At 36.0% G+C, this 27,192-nt stretch overlaps 1 protein-coding gene across 2 annotated transcripts; it reads left to right on the top strand.

Annotated features, from left to right (window-relative positions):
* Positions 1-202: 202 nt before the first annotated feature.
* LOC128514736 (phospholipase B1, membrane-associated-like) lies at positions 203-25,352 on the top strand. Of its 2 annotated transcripts, none has more exons than XM_053488571.1 (43): positions 203-310; positions 1,333-1,382; positions 1,561-1,615; positions 3,224-3,287; positions 3,387-3,418; positions 3,643-3,712; positions 3,789-3,840; positions 4,892-4,969; positions 5,067-5,120; positions 5,227-5,288; positions 5,572-5,644; positions 6,287-6,391; positions 6,610-6,681; positions 6,767-6,835; positions 6,986-7,066; positions 8,850-8,910; positions 10,191-10,249; positions 10,844-10,911; positions 13,032-13,075; positions 13,455-13,563; positions 13,659-13,710; positions 14,514-14,594; positions 15,178-15,243; positions 15,371-15,471; positions 15,813-15,894; positions 16,770-16,871; positions 17,133-17,228; positions 17,380-17,451; positions 17,581-17,658; positions 17,741-17,801; positions 19,788-19,846; positions 20,055-20,122; positions 20,241-20,284; positions 20,775-20,877; positions 20,984-21,035; positions 21,257-21,337; positions 21,443-21,508; positions 21,788-21,882; positions 22,806-22,887; positions 23,173-23,277; positions 23,391-23,486; positions 24,082-24,156; positions 24,664-25,352. In XM_053488571.1, the coding sequence occupies exons 1-43, from the start codon at positions 259-261 to the stop codon at positions 24,931-24,933; spliced, it is 3,297 nt and encodes a 1,098-aa protein (XP_053344546.1). In that variant the 5' UTR covers positions 203-258; the 3' UTR covers positions 24,934-25,352. The 2 variants fall into 2 exon arrangements, with proteins under 2 accessions (XP_053344546.1, XP_053344545.1); XM_053488570.1 differs by having other exon boundaries at positions 3,384-3,418.
* Positions 25,353-27,192: the final 1,840 nt, after the last annotated feature.

The following is a 27,192-nucleotide window of genomic DNA, read 5'->3' as shown; positions in this document are numbered from 1 at the left end:
ATAATTACAGTGAACCTTGGACTGGAGTACTATATTAAGAGTACATAATTCAGTACTTCCCTCCCCTGGTATTAGCCATTCCTTTACTTTTGGGTGGTCAAGTCCCCGCCTTCTCAAAACTACTGTACTGATAAGAGATGCAGCTGTCAGTCACGTCTTAGGGGACCATAAATAATCATAAAAGACCATAAAGGACATAAAGTTGCAAGTTCTTTTTCTCTCAATGTCTCCAGACTCTTAAAGTTTCCAGAGGATAGTATGAAGATGACGTTTAAGTGTTGGATGTTCTTTATCCTGTTCTTACTCTCAGGTTGTTGATTTTTTTCATTCTTATATTTAAAAAAAAACTTTTTTTGTGGAGTGGGTCTAAGATTTTGCAAATGTCTAATGTGTATCTGTTAAGGTTGTTCTATTGCTTTTGCTTCTTTATCTATGTAAAATCATCACTAAATACTTTAGCATTTGTTGGTGTTGGATTCCAGAATTCTTAAGAAAATTTCCTTTTTTTTTATCGACTTTCTATATTTTTTAAGTCAGTATATTTTTCAACATATATCTAAAGTAATTTTGTTAAAATCAGCAATTTTGTGATTGAATTGCTGCAAACTGTAAAATATTGTAACATTTAAATGTAATATTTATCCTGACACCATATGTGATTAAAATGATGAAGAGATCAACATGACATACCCTTTCCATTATCATTTTTAAGAACAATAAAGCATCTCCAAATCATTAGGCTATATATGTATGTATTTACTACATATATTATTATACATAATGAATTTCTTAAACCATAAAGTCTACTTATGAACATCTGAAGTTACATTTACATTGTTTGCTAACTGAAGCATAAATTCATTGAACATTATCTCAAATTAAACAGTATATTGTTTAAAATGGTTCTACTGATGATTTTTTTAAATTAAACATTTGGATCAACTGACCACGTAATGAAATGAACGACTTGAAATAAGATCTCATTTTTAAAAATCCACTTGAGTCATTACGATTTAAAAGCATATCTGATGGGATCGGGACCTTTAAGATATACATATTAAGATTCTTTATCAGCATCCTGTAGATAAGTTCGACCTTCATCACTGTAGAATAGCAGGTTGTCTTAGGATCAGAAATTGCAAGTCATACCACTTACTTTCACCTCTCAAACTTTAGTAGGCTTCCTAAATCAGAATAATGCTTTAAATATGTTGTTTGGAGTCTTTACTGTAGAAGCACGTGCCTGACTATAACATTGGTGATTTAACAAAATGTTAAAAAAAAAAAAACAAGCATACTGATTGAGGCCTGTTTGGTTGTTTTCATCCCCAGGGCTTGTGTTTGTCCGCACTTTACCTCAAGGCCTTGAGAAAATCAATGGGGTGAGTTACAATAGGGAGTCAACAAAATGTATCTCCTTTAAAACTAAAACTCTGGTTTCAGAACAGAATAACTTTATTTTTAATATTAAAATTTGTATTCAGTATTTGTAGTACTGTATGCTGCAAGTTGTGGTTTATCTTATCGTTTCTTGTTATCTGTCTGATATGCATTTATCAGAGACTCTCCTGGCCTTGTTCTGACCCTCCTGCTGGCACACACAAACCTTCCTCAGGTAACCGCCTTCCAATCATGTATTAATGAACAATCAAATATCCTGGGTGTATGAAGGTAGTAAATCAAAAACCCAGCAAAAGACCCTAACATTGCAAATCACTATTTATGGCATTATGCCACTTCCAAGTTAAAGATCAAGGACAAGCACAACCGTATTCCACATACAGCATGTCTATCTCATGTCTCTTGTACACAGAGTGCGTGTGTGTCTCTTGAGTGTTATAGCATCATCTCTGTTTAATTTTTTTTACAAAAATACTACCAAAATATGCTCCATGCAGTGCTAGTGATAGTAAAGTAGGATGCAAAGGACAAGTAATGATTTGGAAATTAAAGCAAAGGATTATATACCATACAAAGATAGAAGATATAGTGAGACTTTGCTCACAATATAGGCATGTATTATCCATCCATTAAGGAACCTCAGTAGTCCAACTAGGGACCGTGGATGAGGCCAATGGTGACCATCTGATATGGTCACCATAAATAAATAAAAAATAGTATTTATTCTTATTTGTACGACCATGGTAGGACCTCGGACCACATTCACATGTGCATTCACATAATACGGACAATTTGGAAATGCCAGTTAGTTTAATCTGCATGTCTTTGAACCGTGGGAAGAAACCGGAGAACCCAGGGGAAACCCACCAAGCACATGGAGAACATGCAAACTTCATGCTCGCAGGCCCTTATGCAGGAATCGAACTCAAGGCCTGGAGGTGCAAGGTGTCATTTTGAGCTTTTTTAAAACTTGAAATGTAATGTGTAGTATTTAGATTCCTTTAAAGAGTAGTCAGTAGTTGTATCATCATTGACGCGATCTTGTGACCGTCAGAAGAGAGGCACATATTTTTCATGCTCAAGTGTGTATACATTTACTGTATATAACATAAAATAAGTGCATTTACAGTACTAGACATAATAGTCCTCTCCTGTTGAAGTAGCTAATAGTCTATGGAATATATAAAGAGGAAATTATGGGATTTACAGCACTGTTTATTCTAGACACGTCTTGGGTTCATATAGTAGTTCCGGTAAAAAATGTAATCTACTTCCACCCGTTAACTGCACTCTTAATGCCACCCCTGTTGGTTGCCAGCTCCACCAGTCACAGTAAGTTAATTCCTCCAGACACAGAATGATATGTGTTTGCAGAGCAAAATAACTGGTTAATTAAACAACCAAATCACAATGTGTTGATAATAAATGGTGCTTGTGGAACTGTTGTATAAAAGGCCTCATGTTTACGATGGCATCACAGCCATGCTGATATCCAGCACAACAGCACTCCATCTTATGTGTTATTGCTTAAATATAAATATGAAAGAAATCACTGAAACCATCACCAAGCGAACAATACCATCTTTTATGTTATACTTACAGTATCACAGTACCCTTAAAGTTTTATACATCCAATTTTCTCTTTACTAGTCTGCTTTTATTTTTTTATGTTCGCACCAAATATGTTATGCAAAAACATCAACTTCACAAGTTATTTGATATAGTCGACAGTAGAATTTACAAAACCCAGGAATTAATATAAAAACTGATTTGCAATTAATTAATAACTGATAATAGTTGATAAGTTGTTCAAATATTGCAGTGCACACACTGAGGCCTGCGGACATCACAGTCTTCTCTGTGATTGGACTCCCAAACACACCAATGTAAGGCACAAAATTATGACTTTCTCTACGATTCTTTAGATGTTCACAATAAAATGAGTCACATCCATTCACAATGTTGCTTTTGTCGTCCTGAAGCAGACTAATGTCATCAGTTATAAGCAGTCTTCATGGTAAGTTGACCTAACACTCACTTCTAATATTATATATGTGTGTGTGTGTGTGTGTGTGTGTGTGTGTGTGTGTGTGTGTGTGTGTGTGTGTGCGTGCGTGTGTGTGTGTGTGTCTGTGCGTGTGTGTGTGTGTCTGTGCGTGTGTGTGTGTGTGTGGTTTGAGGGAGAGAATGTTTGTGTGTAATTAATAAAATTAAATTTTGTTGTTCTTGTTGTATATTTAGATATGATGTCCTTGTTTAGTCCTGAGATTTCCAGTGTGTTACCTAAAGGATTTGGCTCTGCACAAACCAGGTGTGTGTGTGTGTGTGTGTGTGTGTGTGTGTCTGTCTGTCTGTGTGTCCTACTCACGATATCTCATTATTTCCAGTGATTTGATGTATCAGGCTGAACAAGCAGCTTCCCTTCTGAACACCCAACAGGTAATATACTATAATGTAATTTTATTTGTAAAGTGGTTTTCCACTTTTTATTATGCTGTTTTATTTTATTTATAGCTAATTTTCTTCTTGTCTTCTATATTGTTTATGTTTTTAGAAAATGTATATATATATATATATATTTAGTCAGCCACCAATTGTACAAGTTCTCCCACTTAAAAAGATGAGAGAGGCCTGTAATTTCCATCATAGGTGTACCTTAACTATGAGAGACAAAATAGTAAGAAGAAAAACAGAAAATCACATTTTGGGATTTTTAAAGACGTTACCTGCAAATTAAGGTGAAAAAAATAAGTATTTTGTCACCAACAAACAAGCAAGATTTCTGGCTCTCACAGACCTGTAACTTCTTCTTTAAGAGGCTCCTCTTTCCTCCACTCGTTACCTGTATTAATGGCATCTGTTAGCATTATAAAAGACACCTGTCCACAACCTCAAACAGTCACACTCCAAACTCCACTATGGCCAAGACCAAAGAGCTTTCAAAGGAAACAAAATTGTAGACCTGCACCAGGCTGGGAAGACTGAATCTGCAATAGGTAAGCAGCTTGGTGTGAAGAAATCAACTTTGGGAGCAATTATTAGAAAATGGAAGACATACAAGACCACTGATAATCTACCTCCATCTGGGGCTCCACGCAAGATCTCACCCCGTGGGGTCAAAATGATCACAAGAACTGTGAGTAAAAATCCCAGAACCACACGGGGGGACCTAGTGAATGACCTGCAAAGAGCTGGGACCAAAGTAACAAAGGCTGGGACCATCAGTAACACACTGCGTCGCCAGGGACTCAAATCCTGCAGTGCCAGACGTGTCCCCCTGCTTAAGCCAGTACAGTATGATTTTCTGGATTTTTTTTTCTTATTTTGTCTCTCATAGTTGAGGTTTAGTTATGATAAAAATTACATCTCTTATCTTTTTAAGTGGGAGAACTTGCACAATACTGACTAAATACTTTTTTGCCCCACTGTATATTCATGTGTGTGTGTGTGTGTGTGTGTGCATGCGTGTGTGTCCGCGCGCCTGTTTTAGGAGTCTGTAGCAGAATCTGGCTGGAAGTTGCTGATAGTCTTCGTGCCAGTTGATTGGCGGTGTATGTGTTCTCAGCAGGTTAGAGAGCATGCATACACATACACACACACACACACACACACTCACTATTTATTGCACATTTCCTAACACTAATTATGTGAATTATTACATTTAGGTCAACACTATGGCCCAAGATGTGGATGCTGCTCTACAAGTGCTGCACTCTCAGGTGTGTGTGCTGTGGATATGCGAGCGGGGGATGTCGTGGACACAATCAAAGCACCATCCAGCAGTTATTTTTGATTTTGTTATGACGAACTTTATGTTTGTTGCAGCTGAAAAAGGCCTTAGTGAGTGTTGTGCTCCTGGAGGCTGAACCTAACAGCAGACACAGCAGGTGATTATGGGTTTAAATTAGAATTACTATACAGTAATACCCAATGCTTTATTATTAGGTTTAGTTACAGTCACGTTTGGTAATAGTTTCTTAATAACAGTATGATATATTACTATGTTTTTAGAAGAATAGCATATATGCTGAAGTTTCTTATACTTTCCATGAAGCGCACAAGCTATTAAGATGCTCCTATTATAATAATTAAAAAGGGCCCTTTAGAAGAGTATAAAAAAAATTCTTAGTATTATATGTAATATTAACATGTATGTGTGTGTGTTTCCAGATGTTCTTGTCCACAAATAGACTCAGCTGAAGAACTGCGTCTTACTGGTGCAATCTATGCACACAACCTTTTGGTGAGACTCATACTATTACTAATTATTATAATACTGTAGTAATAATAATAATAATAATAATAATAATAATTATTATTATTATTATTATTATTATTATTATTATTATTTTCTTGACTAGACTACAATCAATGTGAATTCTTTAGCAGATTATATTAGGCAGTGAATACTGTATGTGCTTATTTTTTCCCCTTGGCTTGCATTTAATTTCTAGCAAGAGGAAACATGAACAAAATAATATATAATGAAATATGTGCAATAAACCCTCACAGTAAGGTCCTTATTAATATTTATAATATTTATAAAATGTGTACATTAATATTCATATTTATATTATATTTACATGTATAAATTAAAATACTTATTAATGTATTAATTCAACACTGAATATTTTGTTGTGTATAAAATATTAAAAACAAATGTTGCAGTAATTGTATAGATAACACATTTACTGTACTTAGCAAGTGAAAACATTTTAGCAAGTATTTTTGTTCCTTATATTTATTTTAAGATAAAATATTCTAAGATTAAAATATTAAACATCAAATTATAAAGTCTTTTTCAGATACATTTACCATTTTAAGCTTTATTTTTCCTATTTAACTGTTTGGCTTCCTTACACACGTTTTTACTGCTTTTTTTCAGGAAGATTTGAAAGACAGTCTAAGAGAGAAGGACTCGTATAGCAGGGATGATTTTACTGTCCAGCTTCAAGATGTTCCTCTGTTTTCAAATGTCTTATCTAACAATGTAAGAAAATTAGTTTTTGTGATCAATAAGTTAATCATGACCATATTAAAAAAAAAAATAATAATAATAATAATAATAATAATAATAATAAAAAAAAATATATATATATATATATATATATATATATATATATATATATATATATATATATATATATATATATATATTATAGTAAATACAAGTTTTTTTAATTTTTATTTCTTATGTCTTATGTGAAGCACGAATGGACTTTAGAAGAGAAACTGAATGAGCAGGCATACACTGTCTTTTTGCAGCTTTGGGAAAACCTTGTATGTCAGAATAACACACACAACCCAGAAATTCTTCTACTTTTATACACAGAAGCTGATTTAATATATTTTAATAATTTTGCAGCTCCAGCCAATCACCAATCAGGAAAACCTGAACAAGGGTGACGATTCTACAAATCGATGCCCAACCAAGGTGTGATATAATTTTTTTTATTCATATTTGAAGAGTTTCTGACTATGTAATTTTGGTTCCACAAAAATCAAATTTAACTAGCTGATATAAATGTTGACAACATAATAATCTTAACAACAGTACAGACTGACTATTTTCTTTCTTATATAGGACCAACGCTTTTTCAGAACAGAGAAGAATTCTCCATCAGAAATGAATCCATCATCCAGAGGACCGGCTAAAGCTGTTGATGTAAATTAATCCACAATCTATGGCACCATAACACTATTCTCCATGTTGTCCAGATTATTGCGGCCTAAAATCACCAAGGAATTTATAATGATGTGTTTGATGACTTAAAGTTTTGCTGCTCTTCCTAAAAACCCAAGCAAGTTTTTCTTTTCTTTTTTTTCTTGACTTTTTTTCAACTTTATTGTTCATATCTGGGTTTAATATGTATACTTTGAACTAAACACAGCTTTCTCTGATTTTCGGGGGTTTTTTTTAACTCAGTAAAAACCCATACCAGTATAACATTAAGTATATCATTTTACCGATTTCCATATATAGTGGAACTTCGGATTACGATATCGTATTTCAAAACACTCGTAAATCAAAGCACATTTTCCCATAAGAAATAATGGAAATTAAAATTATTCGTTCCACAGCCCCAAAAAATAAATACATAAAAATAATTAACACAAAATATAAAGTAAAAATAAAACAAATTAACCTGCATGTTACCTTAAAAAAAGTAAAAATAAATCCCAACAGATAAGTGTTTCCATTTATGCGCACAGGCGCTGTGTGTGTGTTTTTCTCTCTCTTGCGCTGCTAAGTGTGTGTTATGTGTGTGTGCGAACGTAATTTGACACCGTGCCGGTTGTGTGTGAGTGAAGCACCCCCTCTCTGTTTTACACACACACACACACACACACACACACACACACACACATTAAAGGAGAGAGAGAGAGAGAGAGAGAGAACGGCAAAATATGCGCGCGCACACACATAACACACACTCAAACACTGACACACAGTAAAGGCAAGAGAGAAAGAGAGCGTGTGTGTGTTTGTGTGTGAACCGGCACGGTGTCAAATTACGCGCGCACACACATATTACACACACTCTGCAGCGCAAGAGACACATACACATGGATGTTGATTATACCAGTAAGAGACGAGCACTAAGACCCAACAGGGAAGATGAATACCCGCAGCGCAAGAGAGAGAAAAACCGTTGGCTCAGTTGTGATGACGCGACGCTCGGTGTCAAAACAAGAAGCGCATGAGTTATACATGATACTCCGTGCTTGTAAACCAAGACAACGCTCGTTTTTTAAGTCAAAATTTATTAAAAATCTTTGCTTGGTTTGCGGAATACTTGTGAACCGCGTTACTCATAATTCGAGGTCCCACTGTATTATTACATAAGTACATTGCCACACTGTAATGTTTCCCTTTTTTATGTTTGACAGTATTGAAAGAGACAACGTATCTAAAATATGTTAACTTTTATTTTTAAACAAAATTTATTTTTAAATATTTGATATTTTATTTATAAACTGTTATATAGACATAAGCATAGATTTTATTTTTATTAACCAAACCAAAATTATCAAAAGGATTGTCATGAAAAACGTGCAACACAAAAGTGCACAAATCACAAAAACACATTCAAGTTATGATATGACACATAATATTAATTTAAACAAAATTTCCAAGTGAGTATTTTAATGTCTCCAGCTTTTATTAATGTCTTATGGACAAATAGATACATTGCAATTTGCAATTTTAGATACATTGTAATTAATGTCATATATTTTTCCTTTTTTTTTTTTGCCAACTAATTTATAATAAATCCTTAAGAAATAGACTAAATATAGAGTAATTCAGAACAGTCCGATCTGTTTTGTAAGCTTTAACCCATTCCCCCTGGTACAATGGTTAGCTGATTTGACCTACAGTAGCTTTTTAATGTGTGTGATATATTTCATAACCACTTTATTATGTTGTTTGTGGTATTGTACTGTAGGTATTGGGCACTGAGATACATTGTGAAGATCTGAGTCCCTCTAACACAATCCCCACCTCAGGTATAGACCCACACACACACACACACACACACAACTGGCATTTAGTCCATGGCATAATTAGTCATTACACGTTCAAATACAGACAATATTACTTTCTTTCTCTTATCCAATAATTGTAATAAAATACTTTTTAACTACATTTAACACTCATTGTGGCCAGTGGTATATTATTTTGTGACCCTTTATTTAAACCTGTATATATTGAGCCCGTATAATGTATTCATAAGCATTGCATGAATGTTAAGTTCATTATGTTAGAACTGCTGGGATATGAACTCACAACCGACATAAGCCTTGTTAAAATTGCTTTCTAAAGTATATACTAAAGTACAAAGGTGACAAAAATACAATATTTAGGTACCCTTCAAATAAATTATTTTCAATTTTCCAAATGCTATTTGTATTCTTAGATCAGGATGCCTCTAACACAGACCTGAACAGTAATGGAAAGAAGCCACGTAATACTCCTAATGCTGCATAACTGTGTTAGAATATAACAAAGACAACACTTAATGATTTTAAATGTACGAAGATGAGTCAAAAATTATACGCACTTCACTTATACTAAAACCTCTGTTGGCCGCACAGTTTTATCAAAGCTTTCCGTTCCGTTGGAAAATTGATGCTTACAGTTTTGTGGGGTTCTCAAGGGCAAGTACCTTTATTCCTGGAACAATATCTGGAATAAGGTTCAACAATCAACAGTGAATGTTACAGTGAGATGCTTATTGAAGATCTGAAGCCTGAATGTTACATTAAACGCAAGGGACTGCTTGTTGTGTTCTTGTATGACAATTCACATTTGCGTGCACTACTGCCCACACTGTCAAAACTCTGCAAAAACTTTGTTTTGCGGTGTTAAAGCATCCTTCCTGAAGTCCTGATCTTGCTCCATCAGACTTTGACCTGTTTGGTCCCCTGAAAGCCACCCTACAAGGATAAAGATTCACTTCTGATGATGAAGTGAAGACAGTGGTGCAATCGTAGCTCACAGCTCAGTCTAAAACATTTTTTAATGAGGGAATATGAAAGCTTGTTGACAGATGGACATTTGTCACATGTATTAAAAGCAAGGAAATAATGCTGACAATTATGTATTTGTCTTTTCTAAAAGTTAATTAATATAAATAATTTTTACTCACCCTTATATTTATGCCGAATATGCTGTTTGTCTATACCTTGTCAATTAATTTCTGGCAACTAACAGTATATACTTTCTAGTTACAGTCATACAAATCACTGCAAGACTATATAACTGGATGTCATGCTTTTCTCTATAGTGCATGAAGTGAGGCCGGCGGATATCCGAGTTGTGGGAGCAGTCGGAGATTCTCTAACGGTCCGTGACGCACAGATGCACACAAACACCCATTCACACACATTTTGCATACCAATAACCTTAGAGTTAATACAGTAGATGGATAGATAGATAGATAGATAGATAGATGGATAGATAGATAGATAGATAGATAGATGGATAGATGGATGGATGGATGGATGAGATTTAGTTGTCCGCAGTTTGTAACTGTTATTATTTTACTTTTTGTAACTTTTTTAGCGGCTGGTCACTGTCACATTTATACATTTTTTTTGTGTTGGTGTTGATGATAACATGAAAAGTAAAAAAAAAAAAATCTTATTAACCCCAAGAGAAAGAAAGAAATCTGGTGTGATTTATGTTCTATAACATTAAATGTTACTATAAATTGATAAAAGTACAACTATTTATGTAAAACAGAATCCTCTCTCACAGCAGAACTCTATTACACCATCCAGTCATTAATTTTCTATAACAGTACACGTTATTGTGTTTAATTTTATATTATGTTTTATATTTATTTGAAATTGTCATTTTTTAATCTGCCTAATAGTACCTAGTTGTAATGTCAAATAATAAATACACCATCTTTATGCGTTGCAATCCTCTGTGTAGGCAGGGAATGGTGTTCCATCTACATCCCTGTTGGATGTGCTGACACAGTACAGAGGATTATCATGGAGGTGAGTACAACAGAGAGCTAACAACAGCTACTATAAGTTTACATAAAACGTATTTCCTGAGTCTGATTAAAATCGTACTGATCTTATAAGATCTTTACATGCACAAATTATTTAGTCAGAATATACAGTACCTTTTTTGACATGCGCAAAGTGGTTAAAGCCCATTGTGTTCAATTTACCATAAGTTAAGCAGAAGAAGGAGTATTTTTTCCCTTTAAAGTTATATTACTGTAGGCTTCCCATATTTTTTGACAAATTCCGCTGGTTGCAATAATTCAGTCTTTTGGTTTTCCTCCGGAAAACTATTGGCTTACTTAATGTTACACCCACAACATGCAAGATGATTGGATCACGTATTTACATGGCTAAAGATTTGCCATTGAAATGGATTTATATCAAAAGAGTGAGTATTCTAGCCACAGAGTTTTGAATATATTGTAATCTGGAGATGGAGCTGGCAGGTAGACCAATAAAAGGGGCATTACAGAAATCAATGCGTGATGAGACAAATGCATGGATGACAGTTTCAGCATCTTTGGTACTGATGAAGGGACGCAGTTGGGAAATGCAGCGTAAATGAAAGAATGCAGATTTAGTGACAGATTTAATGAGGCTGAAAGGAGAGTGTGGAGTCAAAGATTACTCCTAAATTTTTTGACAGAAGTAGATGTTTTGATGTGAGAGCCAGCAATCTTGCAGATGAAATTGGTGGAAATGTTGCTGGTGAGTGCTGGGGTTCTGATGAAAATAATCTCAGTTTTGTCCTTGTTAAGTTTCAGAAAGTTTATTTTAATCTCTAATGTCCTTTACGCAAGCAGAGATTTTTTCAATATGGGCAGATGGAGTACTGTAGGTGTACAGATATAATAAAGTTGAATGTTGTTGGCATAAAAGTGGTAGTTAAGACCATGACGTTGAAGGATCAGACCGAGTGGGATTATGTAAATTGTGAATAATAGTGGGCCAAGAACAGATCCCTGGGGAACACCTCGCTTCAGCAGATGGTGGGTGATCGAAAATCCTTAACAGAAATATAAAATTGTCTATCTGAGAGATAGAAAGAAAACCAAAAAAAGAGCAGTACCAGAGATACCCAAACCAGAGACACGAGAAATAAGCAAATCATGGGAGACAGTATCGAAGATCAAGCTGAGATCAAGTAGCAGCAGTATAGACAAGGAACCAGAAACACCAGAAAGCAGTAGATCATTCACTATCTTTACAAGTGCAGTTTCAGTACTATGGAGGGGGCAAAAACCGACTGAAATGGGTTGAGACTGAAGAGATTATTATCAACTAGAAAAGATTGGAGTTGGGCAGCAACAGTACTTTCCAGTAATTTGGATATGAAATGTAAATTAGAAATGGGACGATAGTTAGATAAAACTGAGGAGTCAATGTTGGGTATCTTGAGCACTGGTGTAACTGCAGCAATTTTTAGTGGCAGAGGAAATGAAGCAGAGGTAAGAGATGCGTTGATGAAATGAGAAATAGGTGCAGAAATGGCAGAGTGACAAAGTTTCAGGAGAGAAGTAGGAGCAGGATCAAGGTGACAGGATGAAGAGTTGGATTTCAGGATTAGCTTAGAGACAGAATCTGGGGTCGTCAGAGAAAAACAAGACAGAGACTGACTGGATAGATTTGTTGGATGGCTGAGCTCTGTATCAGTAGGAAAACATTGGTGGACAGCATTAGTCTTCTTAAGCAAATAATCCAAAAAAGAGCAGCAAAACTCATTAGATACTTGAGCATCCTGTTGGTAAGTTTATTTATTGTATTAAATAATGCTTTTGGCCTGTTACTCGATTTATTAATTGTGGCAGAGATAAAGTTAGAGCGAGCTGAAAAGCGAGCGGTTTTTTATTCAGATTGAGCTGTTTTATAATTAGTAACTAAATATTTGGGCCCATGTGAATGCAGCTACTGAGACTAAAGTAATGCAATATTTAATAAAAACTGTTTTTTTTTCTGATTCTCATCTTTTTGGAAATCAGTAAAAACCTATATCAGTATAACATTAAGTATATCACACTACCAATTTCCATGTTCTAAAATACTGTATGTTATTATACAAGTACATTATCACACGATAATGTTCACTGTCTTTCTGTGTTTGACAGTATTGGAGGAGACAACAACATTTCTACAGTCACTACACTTCCAAGTTCGTTTCATATTTTCTTTAACTTTTTAATTTTTAATAATATACATAATTAAAGATCGAGGTTCTACATCAGAACACTTTTTTAAATATTTCATCCAGTCTCTCATGACAGGGAGAAATCTTTAAAAGTCTATCAATTTTGTTCACTGTCTAACAGAACGCATCCTATCTTTTGGGCATTCTAGCCTAGCTGACAATTAATCTTAGTAATGAATACAGGAAGGAGCTAGCTTTAGCTGAATTCTACTGAAAATCCCTGATTAAATTTCTTAATGTGGTAAAATGCACTGTACAAGTTCTATACATGTAATATACTGTATGTGTGCTATGCAAGAGCTTTAGTTTTTCCTCTCATAACAATTTTCATCGTGTTGTTCAGATATCCTGCGTGTATTTAATCCAGAGCTTACAGGATTCTCTGTTAAAACGGGAAAACAGAACACCAAACAAGCTTTCCTCAACCAGGCTGTGGCAGGAGCCAAGAGCATGTAAGTTTGTGTAACTTAACAGTTGCTTCCTCAAAGTATAATTTTTTTGTAAAAATATTGTTTTTAAATGGTAACGTCCTTGATTTCATTATCAGCGATCTGCTGAATCAAGCTAAAGTGCTGGTCAACAGGATGAAGACAGATAATGTAAGAAATAACCTGCACTCACCAACTGTCTGTTATATTATATTATATTATATTATATTATATTATATTATATTATATTATATTATATTATATTATATTATATGAAATTAGATAGAATGCACAACTACTGTAATTTAAGCTTGTTATCAAAATATGAATAGGCCACTAGAGATCATTTATAATGAATAAAGTTTTAAATGTTAATTTTGGCAGTTAAGTTACTATTTAATATGTATGATTAAATATTTACATTATATTTATAATATTTATTTTAAAAAGTGCACAGAACTTGTATCTGCCTTGTATCAATGGTTCTGGCTGGTGATGGATGATGGTACTCAAATGGGTTCCAGAGTCACCAGATCTAAATCTAGTAGAGCACCTATGGTGTGATGCCAAGTGAACATGTCAATATTAACCAAAATCTCTAAGAAATGTTTCAAGCACTTTTTTGAATCTATAACATGAAGAAGTAGGGCAGTTCTGGGGTAAATTGTATAGATTTGATCCAATTGTATAAATGTGAGTCCAACTCAGTACTACCAAAATATACCTAATAAATGTCTGGAGTGTATGGTTGTAGAGAAATACTTTGAGTGTCTTGTGTGTTGATCAGATGTGTGATTAAAGGTTTGGATGTGCTGCAGGAGAGATTCAAATTTCAAATAGTGCTGCGGCCTTCTTAAGTTTTTCGGATGACTGACATAAGGTATTAGGTATCAGTGCCTGATTTTAAAAGCTGTCATGAGATTGCAGTAGTTAAGTATCAACAGTCTTTTAGTTTTGCTCATTGTTTTTCACAGCGCATCAATTTCGACTCAGATTGGAAGGTGATCACTATGTTCATCGGAGGCAATGATTTCTGTGATTCCTGTGAAAATCCAGTATGTCCATTTCCTGTTAACATTTCAAAAGTTATAGTTATAGTTAATAGTTATATGAGCAAGAACCTCCTTTGCACCTTAAATCTACATCTATGTAAACAGCCTCTAACCATATATACGTGAAAGATTAACTGTTACTTATTACAATAAATTCTAATAAGATACGGTAGAGACTGTAAGACTTTAATAGATTAAAATTTGGTTTGAAAATTAAAATAATGTTTAAACCTGGAAATTTTTATATATAAAACCAAATGTTTCTTTTGCTAGGACTGATATATGTTATGCTTGATATTTTGTTATAAACAATATTTTTGTGTGTGTGAAGGGGTTTATATGTGAAGTTTGTAAATCTTTGTAGTTTTTAAAGAAAATAATATTGAATAGGTTTTAATATCAGCTAATATAAAGGTTGATATCAGCTGATATAAAGGTTGATATCAGCTGATAAGCTTTTAGTATCAGGAAAGCAAAAAAAGTATTTTGCTATGTCAAGTCACATACTGTATGGAACTTATGTGTAATCTTACTGACAGAATGTACAGTATATTCTCATTTATTCTATTCCATCTTTTATTCATAGTTGCATTATTCTCCAGAAAACTTTCTGAAGCGAATCCAGTTAGCGCTGGACCTTCTCCACTCTGAGGTGAGATGTCAGATGTCAAGTATAATTTTAAAGCTGCAAATATAAACAGATTTAGGACTTGCATTGCATACTGCATTGTCTAAACAAAATAGTTTATATGCTTATATTATTTGTGTTGATTGTTCAGGTTCCTCGTGCTATCATTAATCTGGTGGAGCCTCTTCATATCACCCCACTGAGAGCCATGCACCTGAACGTCACTCTGGGCTGCCCGACATGGCTTGTGCGGTGAGTGTATGTGTGCACTATGCCTGTGACACTTTACTTTTACTAGTTTTTGCTATACAGTAGCTACCTAGTTAGCTTTGTCATTTTGATTGCATTTCTCTTTTTAATATGGCTTTTCTTTCCTTTAGCCTGGCTTTATTAATTAATTTGCTCTTACTTGCCATTAGGATTTTACTTATTAATGAGGTATCTCTTGCAAGCGTTTTGTTCCTATAACTTTCGCTCAATATTTTTTTCCTCTTGGACTTGGCTCTTGTACAATTGGCCATCAGTAGTAGTAGTAGTAGTAGTAATAATTATAATAATAATAATACTAATAATAATAATGTTTGGTCTTGTAGCATCCTCTGTTCCTGTGTAGTTTCACCAGAAGAGGGATCAGAAGCTTTGCAGAGCCTCGAACATCTGAACAGAGCTTATCAGGTGAATTGTCTGGGAGTCTGAATCCATTAAAGCTCACTGTTATCAAAATGATAAAAAAGTTTCATATTAAGGAGATATTTTTTTTTAGAAATTTACCATCAAATGTGAATGAAATATCAATATTCTCTAATTATAAGAAAAATTATGAGCACGCATAGCACACACACACACATACACACACACCTATCTACCATAGACATTAAGCAATTATGCAGTTAATATTTTAATGATGTAATATGTTCAATGATGTAGAAAGTTATTGGAAATACATCTCTAAATAAAGCTTTATTAAAAATAATGATTGAAGCTTTCTAATCATAAGAGAAACTTTTACTCTCTCTAGTCAGATAATCACTATTTAGATTTTCTTATGATTTAAAACAAATAGTTTGCTCATAGCACACAGGATGCCAGTGTGTGAATAGTTTAGAGCACACCACCTGTAGGAATATAGAGGAATCGCCACACATTAACACCTCAAATGTATTTTTTTTAAAGAATTTATTTTGGTGTCAGTGTGGAGATGTATGAATTGTCACGCAAAACAATTGATCACTAATAGACATCCGTTTTGCTAATTTCCTTAACTATTGTTTACAACAGCCAGCTATGTTAGCATTCTCTCACTGTTTACTTTCACTTACTTATAAGATTTCATTTTCTGGAGTTCACCAGCTTAATGAGATTTGTGAGATTATGTATTGATTTTGTATTTGATTGTGATTGTTGAAAACTGTTGTAAAACAAGGTCTATGTACATCAAAACATGTTCAGATACGTGGAATCTGTACTCAAGGGTCGGTCCATTAAGGTTGGTGTTATTCATTCGTTTGTTTGTTTGTTTGTTTGTTTGTTTGTTTGTTTGTTTGTTTCAGACAATACTTCAAGATTTGGTGGAGTCTGGCCGTTATGACACCAACTCAAACTTTACTGTTGTGCTGCAGCCTTTCCTTAGGGATATAACAGTACCAATGCTGGTACACACACACTCACACACACATACATACACATACACTACCGGAATTACTTCTCTAAACAGATTAATCTCCCCACTGCTACAGCTTTTTTTTTTATTCTTTTTTTTTTATAAATTGTATTGCTGTTGTTCTTGTTGTTGTTGTTGTTGTTGTTGTTATTAGTAGTATTAGTATTATTATACAACTGTACTATTGTTATGCAGTTAGTGAGTCTTTCTTTCTCTCTCTATCTATCTCTTACTCTCTCTTTCTCCCCTGAAGGATGGACAGCCTGATCGTTCATATTTCACTCCTGATTGTTTCCACCTCAGTCAGAAGGCTCACACACTCATGGCTCGTGCTCTGTGGAACAATATGGTTAGTGGTTTCAAAAACACTAGATACAAGAAAAAAGCATAAAAAAGGACAATGTGAAAAAAATGTCTGCAGAGATTTATTGATTCATTACTTATTTTGCAATCAACTTTTCCTGCAGCTTCAGCATTTAACAATTTATTTCTGTCACCAGATGGAGGGACTGGGGAATAAAACCAACAAACATGACTTTACTGTAAATTTGCAACCTAAATGTCCCTCACAGGTAAAACTGCTGTCAATATCTGTTCACACACACACAAACACACACACACACACACACACACACACACCAGTACTGAAATCATAATTGTTCAAACTTTCTTGTGTTTTTCCATATTGTGTCCTTCCCCAGTCCTCACCCTTTCTTCAGACCTTTGAAAACAGCAATTACGTGTATAAAAGCCCACTGCCACCCCCACCTCCAATTTCAGTAAGTCTATTTATTTATTCATTTTCCCTTATACTCCTCTTCCTCCTATACCATTAATATTATGTGGCTATCTCATACGCAGAACTGGGGAAGTGATTTCTCCTGCACAGACACCAAGCCATCAAACAAAGTCCCTAACTCAGGTAAGACTGAGAGTGATAAAGACAGAAAGACAGACGCTCACTCCCTCGCTTAGTCTCTATACCACTTATCCTGTACAGGATTGGGGCCCATCAAAGGGAAATCGGGGCACGAGACAGGGTAACAGTCCATCACAGGGCAAACAAGCGCACACTCTCACTCATACACTATGGGTAATCTAAAACTACCAACTAGCCTAACCTGCATGTCTTTAGAATCTGAGACAACACCTGAGTACATAGAGGAAACCCACTAAGCATGGGAAGAACATGCAAACTCCAAGCACACCTAAGGCAGGAAACGAACCCTTAAACCTAGGTCACTGCTGGACCACAGTGCTAACCACCAAAGATTTTACACAGGAAAGTCCCCAGTGTTAATTTGACACTTTCAGAGTGCATATAATTCCAACTAGACCTAAAAAAATGTAAGGTGTAAAATCAACAGGTGAACAGAGTCTGTGCACAGCTGAAGGTTTTTTTCTACTCTATACCCCTCTATACCCTCAACTAGGTTTGATCGATGTTGAAAGAACGGTGGACGTCTCATGCGGTGGAGGGTATGAGAAGTCTGACAGTGCAGGGGTTGATAATAATTTGTGATGGTGAGGTGAGAATTTAATCTGGGATACAGTTACCGAGAGGTTGTTTAGCTGGGACTCGTTTTGATATGAGTACAACTCTTTGACCCACGCAGTAATTTGGTGCTTCTGTTTAGTGTCCAAACTGATAGTAGGTTGCTTAGCTGAATGTACAGATCTTTAGCCTTTGCAGCACAGATAAGATTCTGGCCTGAACTGGAGTCAACAAGTCCATGTGACTTATGGCGTATGGTGATAATGACTGAAAGCAGTGGACAAAAACCAGGCCTCTCCAGAACCCCTTGCTTCACCAGAGGGGTCGTGCTTTTAACAGGCACTGGAGATGCATATGTCCAGCCTGGCCACAATAGAGACATATCCCAGACTGCAGTCTACACCGGTGCTCCTTGGATAAGATTCTTCAAAGGGGGTCTGACTCTGAGCATGACTTGGCCATAAACTGGCCGTCTTAGTCTCATTAAAGAGTCTGCTCATCCTGATTAATCCATGAGGCTGATGAGATGGTGGGAAGCTACTGAGAGATCAATTGATCCTTAACCGAAATCCTTAACACAGGGCTTGAGCATCCCAGTTGATAAAGGCTGCCAGGGTGCAGAACTTGATGGCGTAGTCATAAACAGAACATGAAAAAGCAGATGTCTTGCTGCCTTCCTGGCTAAAGAGGAATGGTCATATACCCTCCTAATCTCCTTTGTGAAAGTCTTGAAATTGGAGCAAGAGCGATTGACATACCAAACAGTTCCCCATTCGCTAGTCCTTCCAGTGAGGAATGAGAGTGATGATATAAGACATTCTTAAGCGCTCTGTGGGGAAAGTTGAGGCTTGGAGTTTGAGAATTGGAAATCATTGTGACAGAATGGAGCAACAGGTTCCATGCTCGCCACTGTAAGGTAGAGTGTTGGGGAGACACGATTCATGCTGGATGGCTGAACATGAAGATGACGGGGGAGAAGGTAGGACTTATTGCAACCGAGCTGAAAGAGGAGTGTTTGTTTTACCTGTTAGTTGCTTTGTTTATGGGTGCCTAGTGTGCTCCTTGCTGGGAAACGGCCTGTCTGAGTTGGTCAAGGGCCGCAACTCAAGTGTATCATGTCCAGAGTAAACTGTTAAAGACATGAATGACCAGGTGGTTTGGGTGTACTCAATACAGACTTAGAGACAGTGTAATAACGTTTCAAGCTGGGAATTGATTGCCTGCCAGCATTCACGTGAGTTGCTGAGCATGGTGGGAACTGGGTAAGAAAACAAAGAGAAAGTCTGGATTAGATTAGATTAGATTAGATTAGATTTGAGTCATGACCTGGATGTTCCAGTCTGATTGGGCTGGTTCTTGACATCAACGAAATGACGGTGGAATAATTTGAATATTTATTTTGTTTATGCTCAGTTCATCAGCTGAGGCCTGCCGATATCAAGGTGATTGCTGCACTCGGAGACGCTGTTACTGTAAGTTACATCCCTATGTGTTATCTTCCCTTCAGCTTTATGCAGTGTGTTACACAATAACAGACTGAATATCTCTAGATTTCCTCATTGACTTTTATCAGCTGCATCAAGTGTTAATATTTGACTGATTTATCTCTTACCCATAAATGATCTATGACTTTCACCTGCCGAGCATTTTTTTTCTATAAGACTTACGGATGTTTTCCAGGCTGCACTTGGTACAAAATCACAGAACTACACTCAGTTTCATATAGAATACAAGGGAGTGTCATGGAGGTAAAATACTAATAATTTTTCCTGTATGTGAAGAGGATCTGTACTAAAATGTATACTGTAAAATATGATTTGCAAAATGCATCATGTAAGTTTAATGTGTGCGTGCCCATGTTTGCAGTATTGGAGGTGATAATTCTTTGGACAGCACTACAACGCTGCCAAGTGAGTTCATCTCAGCATTAACTTGGACACGTTGAGATTTTATCTCTGTGTTCTATGTCCAATTAATGGGGTTCCCCTTACTCTACATGTAGTTAGTGTAGTCGGTAATGGGACTAATGTCATAGTGCTTGGGCTCTAATAATAATCCTTAGAAAAACAATAGGGCCCTCCCACCCGGGCCCTCCCACCCTATGGTGTAATGGGGCTGATGTCATAGTGCTTGTTTAACTCTTGCACACGCTGTTAACATTTCATGTGTCTTTTCTTTAATATTTTTTTTTTACTAAAAGTTTCAAATAGCTCAAGGTTTTGGTTGAATAAAGTCAAAATATATATATAATCATATATATATATATATCAGTACTATTTATTTTTAAATGGTACCGCTGTCCTGCTTGGCAAAGCTAGATACACTAAAGAGTAACAAATCCTGGTGTGCTTTTCTCATATCAAGCTGCTAAACTGATTGTATATGTCTTGTGTTAAACAGACATTTTGAGAAAGTTCAACCCATCCCTGCAGGGCTTCTCTACTGGAGATGGCGTATCAGGACAGGATGGCTTCAACATGGCCGTGTCTGCAGCCACAGCCTCGTAAATATTCTCAGTTTCTTTCTGCATTAGCTGGAATATAACTGAATATTTAACTGATGATTAAAATCCTGCCTTTTTAACATCCTGTTCTCCTTCTTTACTCTAGCGATCTTGTAGCTCAGGTCAACAGACTTATTCTGTCCTTAAAATCCAATAAGGTGAGGATTACTTTTCCCACTTATTTATTTATTTATACTGTATATATATTGATGATGTGAAGTTGCATATACTTTTTATGATACCGTAAAATCCATGTTATCTGTTTCTTAACTTTTTTAAGTGGGTCAGCCTGTTCTATCTACGGTAGCATTTGCATTATTAGCACTCCTGGGGCACTTATCACAGAATTAGATAACATAATTCTTCAACTTTTTCACAGAATGTAGATTTTGAAATGGACTGGAAGCTGATTACTGTCCTTATTGGGGTCAGTGATTTATGCCAATATTGTAATGATCAGGTATGTATCTTTTTATATTTTCTGAAGTTCAGTGGTTGTTCCTAAAATTCTTAACTGAAAACCTTGTTTATTAACTCTTGGTCATATCTAACCTCATCTATACAGAACAACCTGTCGCCTCAGAACTATAGGCACCACCTCATGAAGGCCCTGGATCTGCTATATAAAGAGGTCAGAATATGAGGCTAACTGGTGTTTCCAAATTGCTTGTGGTGTGTGAGTGTGTGAATCATGGAATAAGAATTTAAGAATGGTGTGTAAATTAGGGGAACTCTTTTACTTACAGGAATCAACCTTCTGCATTCTGTCTAGCCCTAATTTAGCCTTTAATGTTAGAGGCATTGTTATCATATTTGTATCACAATTACCAAAGATGAGTAGTGGCTATAATTATTATCCCTGACAGCATGATTGTTTTCAGTTAATTGTTCTTTGTTTACTCCAATGCAGGTACCTCGTGCTCTAGTGAATGTTCTCACTGTTCCAGAAATTGAGGTCTTGAGGATGGTCAAGAAGAGTTCATTAGGCTGCAGTTTTTTTCCCAGGTTTCTGAGTTTCTATCAAATAATTTTCATTTCTGCATAAAAGTTATGAGTTGAAAACTTCGTCTTAAATTATTACTAAGAATGGTGATACTTTAAACACTTTAGATGATCTCAATTTCTCTATCAAACATGGCGAGTTGTAAAAAACACCATCGCTTTTGATGCCTGTTTAACTTTATGATGGTATGAATGCTTAATAAATAGCTGATTTTTGGTTAGACAGGACCATGCACAGTTTTTAAATGGCCCGTTTGTGTTAGTCTAGTGTAGGCCTGTAATGGGTTTTGTAAAAACTGGAACTGGAAGAGATGGCATATTTCACTCCCCTGTAAATTCTATTGTGTGTTAGGTGACAGCTGGCTAATAGATAGGAATTGGCAGTTTAAAAAAATGGACTAAAGGTCCAAAGTGGGTCTAATCTTGGGTTTAGAAAATGTTTATAATGGCTCTCCTTAGTCTAAATTTAATCTGTTATATCTAAATATACATTTGAGCCAATATAGGTACAGTCCTTGTAGATCTACTTGTACTCAGTAGTAAGTCTGATCTCAACAAATTACAATAGGTCTTGTGGAATCCTACCTTAACATATTTGAGATCTTGGACTACATTTGGGCTGGATTAACTAGAACGACACATGCCTAATCTGATAACAGTTTCAATTTTGTCCTCTGGTGATGTGGAGTCAATTTCAAAAACCATGGACTCAAGTTCATGCAATATTCCCACAGTGGGACTTACAGTAGATTTAGCCAACAGTATGTGTCCAGTTGGGTTAATGTATTTACAACTAGACATTATAGCTGATTTAGAACTCCTGATCTTTGTCTTCTTTGTCCTTTAGGTTGTTAGTCAGTCATTTAAGCTTTGTAGATGTCTTTACAGTGCTTCACACCTTATAGTTATGTGTCTGTTGTTTCCAGAGACGTCTGTCCATGCCTAATGACTCCAGATGACAACTCATTAGAGCTATCAGAGTTAATGCTGATTAATCAGGAATATCAGGTACATTAATTAAAATGTGGTTTTATTGTCAATCTCGTTTTTGAGCACCAGGATATCTCTGTTCACTGCTCTTAAATTGGGAGTAAAACATAAAAATATTTATTTACTGTGGATATCAGTGTGAAGTAACAACAGGATTGAAGGTGTAATTAGTACAAGTGTGACATAAGGGCAATGTACAACTCCCACAACAGATAGAATTGGTGGATTTCGTAATTGTGTAAAAAAAAAATAGGTTCTTTCTGCTCTCTTTTAAATGACCTCTCTCTCACTCCTGTCTTTTAGACTGAGATGGAACAGCTGATATCTGGGGAACGTTACGACGGACGTGAAGATTTCACTGTTGTCCTTCAGCCTTATCTTCAAAACACAACCATTCCTTTAGATAAAGTGGGTATATGAGTATATGAGTCATGAACTCTAGCAATACAACATGAGTCTGAAGGATTAAAAACACTAACAATACCTTTTTTCTTTTTTTCTTACTTTTTTCCATTTTTTAGGATGGAAATCCTGATCTCAGTTATTTTACATTAGACTGCTTCCATTTCAGTGAGCGGGCACAAGCTGAGATGGCTATTTCCCTTTGGAATAACATGGTAAGATACAGAACTGGACATATGTTCATCCATAAGATGAGATAGGACCCTATGCATGATGGGTGCGGTGCTTCATGCGCTTCCTGTTTTACCCTGTAGCCTCCTTTTTCCACAAAGTTGACGGTTCAGCACACTACTTCCAGGTTTTAATAATGTATTGAAGTTTTCTTCACCCAGTTTCAGTTTCAGTCATTTCAAACTCCATAATTGTTTTCTTAGCTTGATGCAGCCCAATCATTTTACGCTTTTTCCCCAGGCAGTGTACAAACAGTGACAATGAAATTCAGCTGATCCATGAATGGGTTCTAATGGGGAAGTGGTTTAATATATGGTGCAGTGAGAAGCTTCACAGGTCCTGGGTCCCTGGTTTTTATCCAGAACCTGTTCACAATGTCTTTGGGTTTTTCTCTGGCTTTCCAAATACATGCTGGAAGCTGGATTGGCCAGAGATGTGAATGTGTGTGAATAGTACCACGCAATGAACTTGCATCCTATTAAGGATTAATTATTCTTCCTTGCACCTAGTATTCCTGGAATACAGTATTTATGGATATTTTTATCATTAACATGGTACATTGTTCACCTGTTTGTCTAGCTGGAGCCAGTGGGAAATAAGCAGATCTTCAACAACTTTACATACGATCGCACGAAACTTAGGTGTCCATCAGAGGTGAGTGTGCTCAATTACAAAGTGTGTTCTGGTAATAAGTGTGTATGGCAGTAATACGTGCTACTAGTGAAGTAGTAAAAATAAAATAAAAAAATCTCATAAATAAAAATACATAGGAGCAAATATTATTCAAAGTGCAAATATGTATAAATCCACATTTGAATAAATGCATTATAAGGGTACATTGGATCTCGTAGATGTTTGAATTGCTGTGTCACATCTAAACTGAGTGTGTTGGATCATAGTGTTATATCTAATATGGATAAAAATGTGTTAAGCATCCTAAAACAATGATACTGTATGTATAAGTGGGGACTTAATTGTGTAGAATAACAAAACGCAGCAATGAAATTAAAAACTACCTTTATTTCCCTATATAATCCTTTACATTAATTCATGTATCCCAGCCATGATCGGACTACCGGCTTCTTGTTTGAAATGCTGGCGTCGCAGGAACTTCTCTATTGGACAACTAAAAAAGTTTCATGCCTTTTTTCTCTTTATCAGACACTCAGACCGTTCATTTATACCAAGATCAACAGCCACCCTGATCACATCACAACTCCAGAGCCGACAACTACAAGCACCCTGGTGCCAAGCACCCCAGCTCCCTGCCCCAACAGCTTACCCATGTGGGTTGCAGCCATATTTGGAGTTGTAGGTATACTCCTTGGTTGGGGAATCACATGGCTGTTTATGCGCCGATTGATTAAGAAGCAGAAAAATGAAGACAAAGAAAATGAAAAGGAAACAGAAATGAAGAGAACAACCTTTTAGCACTGAGCTACATACAGTGAGACTAATATTGAAACACATACATGCTTTCTAGACTGCCGTATATCCAATAAACTCGATGTGTATGGTTATGAAATTGAAATTTCACACACACACACACAGTGGCAACCCAAAGCCTTATCTAATAAGCCAGTGTTACTAAACAATGCCTTACACTTTTTTTACTTAATGTACTTCATAAACATTCAGTAAAATGTTATAACATTTAAAATACGGTTTTAAGTGCAAATACAGGCCTTGTAACTTTACTGTACAGGTGGAGATGAGAAATATTCTCTCCTTTAATTCATTCTAGTTCATCGTATTTATTCATTGTACTTTTTTAATATAAAATATGGTGTTAATAATTCACTCTGGAACACAATAATAAATAATAAAGTTATTGCTTTTTTTTATTATTACTTCTGTGTATCCCTCAACTGTCATACTGTATCTCTATTATTTTCACTTCAAAAGATTTGATTTCTCATTAATTTGACAAATGTGTGACAAATTTTTTTTTTAGTCCATCTACACACACATCTTCTATAAGGTTTTAAAATCAGCAATGAGAAGCCTTGAGAGTGACAGTAATGCTCCATTAATGGTTAATACTGCCACCTACTGTTCACTTCATCCTTTTGATATTTCCTGATAAACACTGATCAGGAGAGGCACCATATATACTGAGGTGCATGTAAAACTACGAATGTATGTTTTAAATGGAAAAAACTGTAAGTCAATGAGCAATACATATGCAAGCAGCAGTCCTTCAATGTAACAGGGCATTAAAGCATGGAATATAGATTTTTGTAAGGCAGGACAGTTCAGGTTCAGTACATGAGGGACACACACACTATCATTCAGGGCCTTAGTTCAAATGTTCAGTAGGTAGCTGCATGGTGTATGCACTGGTCCATTCCACTGGTGAATGATTTGGTTTATCGTGCACTCACTGTCCACTTTATTGGTAGCACCATTCCAATCTTATTCAGATTATCTAATCAATCAATTATCTGGTGGCAGAACAAAGCATAAAATCATGCAGACACAGATGAAGAACTTATTGTTAACATAAAAATACTGTTGCCAAAAGTATTTGCTCACCTAGTTTCACATGCATATAAACTTGAGTAACATCCAATTCTTAGTCTGTAGGGTTTAATATGATGTAGGCTGACCCTTTTCAGCTATATCAGCTTTAACTCTTCTGGGAAGGCTTTCCACAAGGTTAGGTGTGTTTATGGGGATTTTTTTTACCATTCTTCCAGAGGCGCATTTGTGCGGTCAGACACTGGCGAAAGTTTGGATGGATTCAGATTTATCTTCTACATTCTAAAACAATACTGGATTTTTTTTTTCAAAACTATGAAATAACACATAGGGCATTAGATGATTAAGTAACAACAAAAACAACAACAATAAGAACAGTTATTTGTTAGACACATAGGTCAGCTGTTCTGGAATAGTTCTTGATGAACAGTATTGTCAAGTGTATTTGCAAAACCTATCAAGCACCATGATGAAACTGGCTTTCATCAAGTTCAAGCTCAAGTAGGCGTCATTGTCACTTAAACCATATACAGTTAGTACACAGTGAAACGAAACAACGTTCCTCCAGGACCAAGGTGCTACATACAACATAAATTTACAACATAAATTAACAGAGAAACTAACTAGCTAACTAAGAGGCCTAGATGTTGTCTGGTCCAGCAGCTTTGCCTGGGTTGACTCTGCATAGAGTTTTCCTCACATCAGCTGTAGTGAGACACAGTACCTGGTTGTTCGGAGGGAGGGGGGGTTGGTCTTCATCGCCGTCACATCGTTCTACATGTCGAACCGAGTGTCGACAAGTTGTTCAGCACATCTGGAGGGGAGCCTTCACCGTCACAGGCAGGTGATGTCATCCTGTAGTTTGTGATGGCTTGTATGCCCTGCCACATGTGCTGTGTGTCTCCACTGTCACTGAAGTGTTTCTGGATTCTCTGGGCTTCGCCTCTCTGATGGCCCAGGAAAGTTTGGCACTTGCTGTTCTTAGGGCATCACCGCCGCAGGAATCCACGGTTTCTGGTTGGGTCATGAGATGATGTTCTTGGGGACAGTGATGTCATCGGTGCACTTGTACCGTGTAGCTGGTCACTGATGACATGTACTCCTCCAAAAATTGGTGGAGATCATCCTAGGAAAACAACACCAAAACTTACCTTCACTGCAGAGAAGAAGTTCATTTAGAGTTACCAGCCTTAAAAATCACCAATTAAC

This window comes from Clarias gariepinus, chromosome 27 (genome assembly GCF_024256425.1).
Source record: "Clarias gariepinus isolate MV-2021 ecotype Netherlands chromosome 27, CGAR_prim_01v2, whole genome shotgun sequence".
Taxonomy (NCBI): domain Eukaryota; kingdom Metazoa; phylum Chordata; class Actinopteri; order Siluriformes; family Clariidae; genus Clarias; species Clarias gariepinus.
This window is presented reverse-complemented; position numbering and strand designations above follow the sequence as displayed.

Bases quoted from the DNA above. Each gene is read 5' to 3' on its own strand.
- LOC128514736 (XM_053488570.1), top strand. From the start codon at position 259: ATGAAGATGACGTTTAAGTGTTGGATGTTCTTTATCCTGTTCTTACTC. The intron at 14,595-15,177 runs GTATGTCCATTT...TTTTATTCATAG, and splicing joins GTGATTCCTGTGAAAATCCA to TTGCATTATTCTCCAGAAAA. The intron at 19,847-20,054 runs GTAAGTTACATC...GATGTTTTCCAG, and splicing joins CACTCGGAGACGCTGTTACT to GCTGCACTTGGTACAAAATC.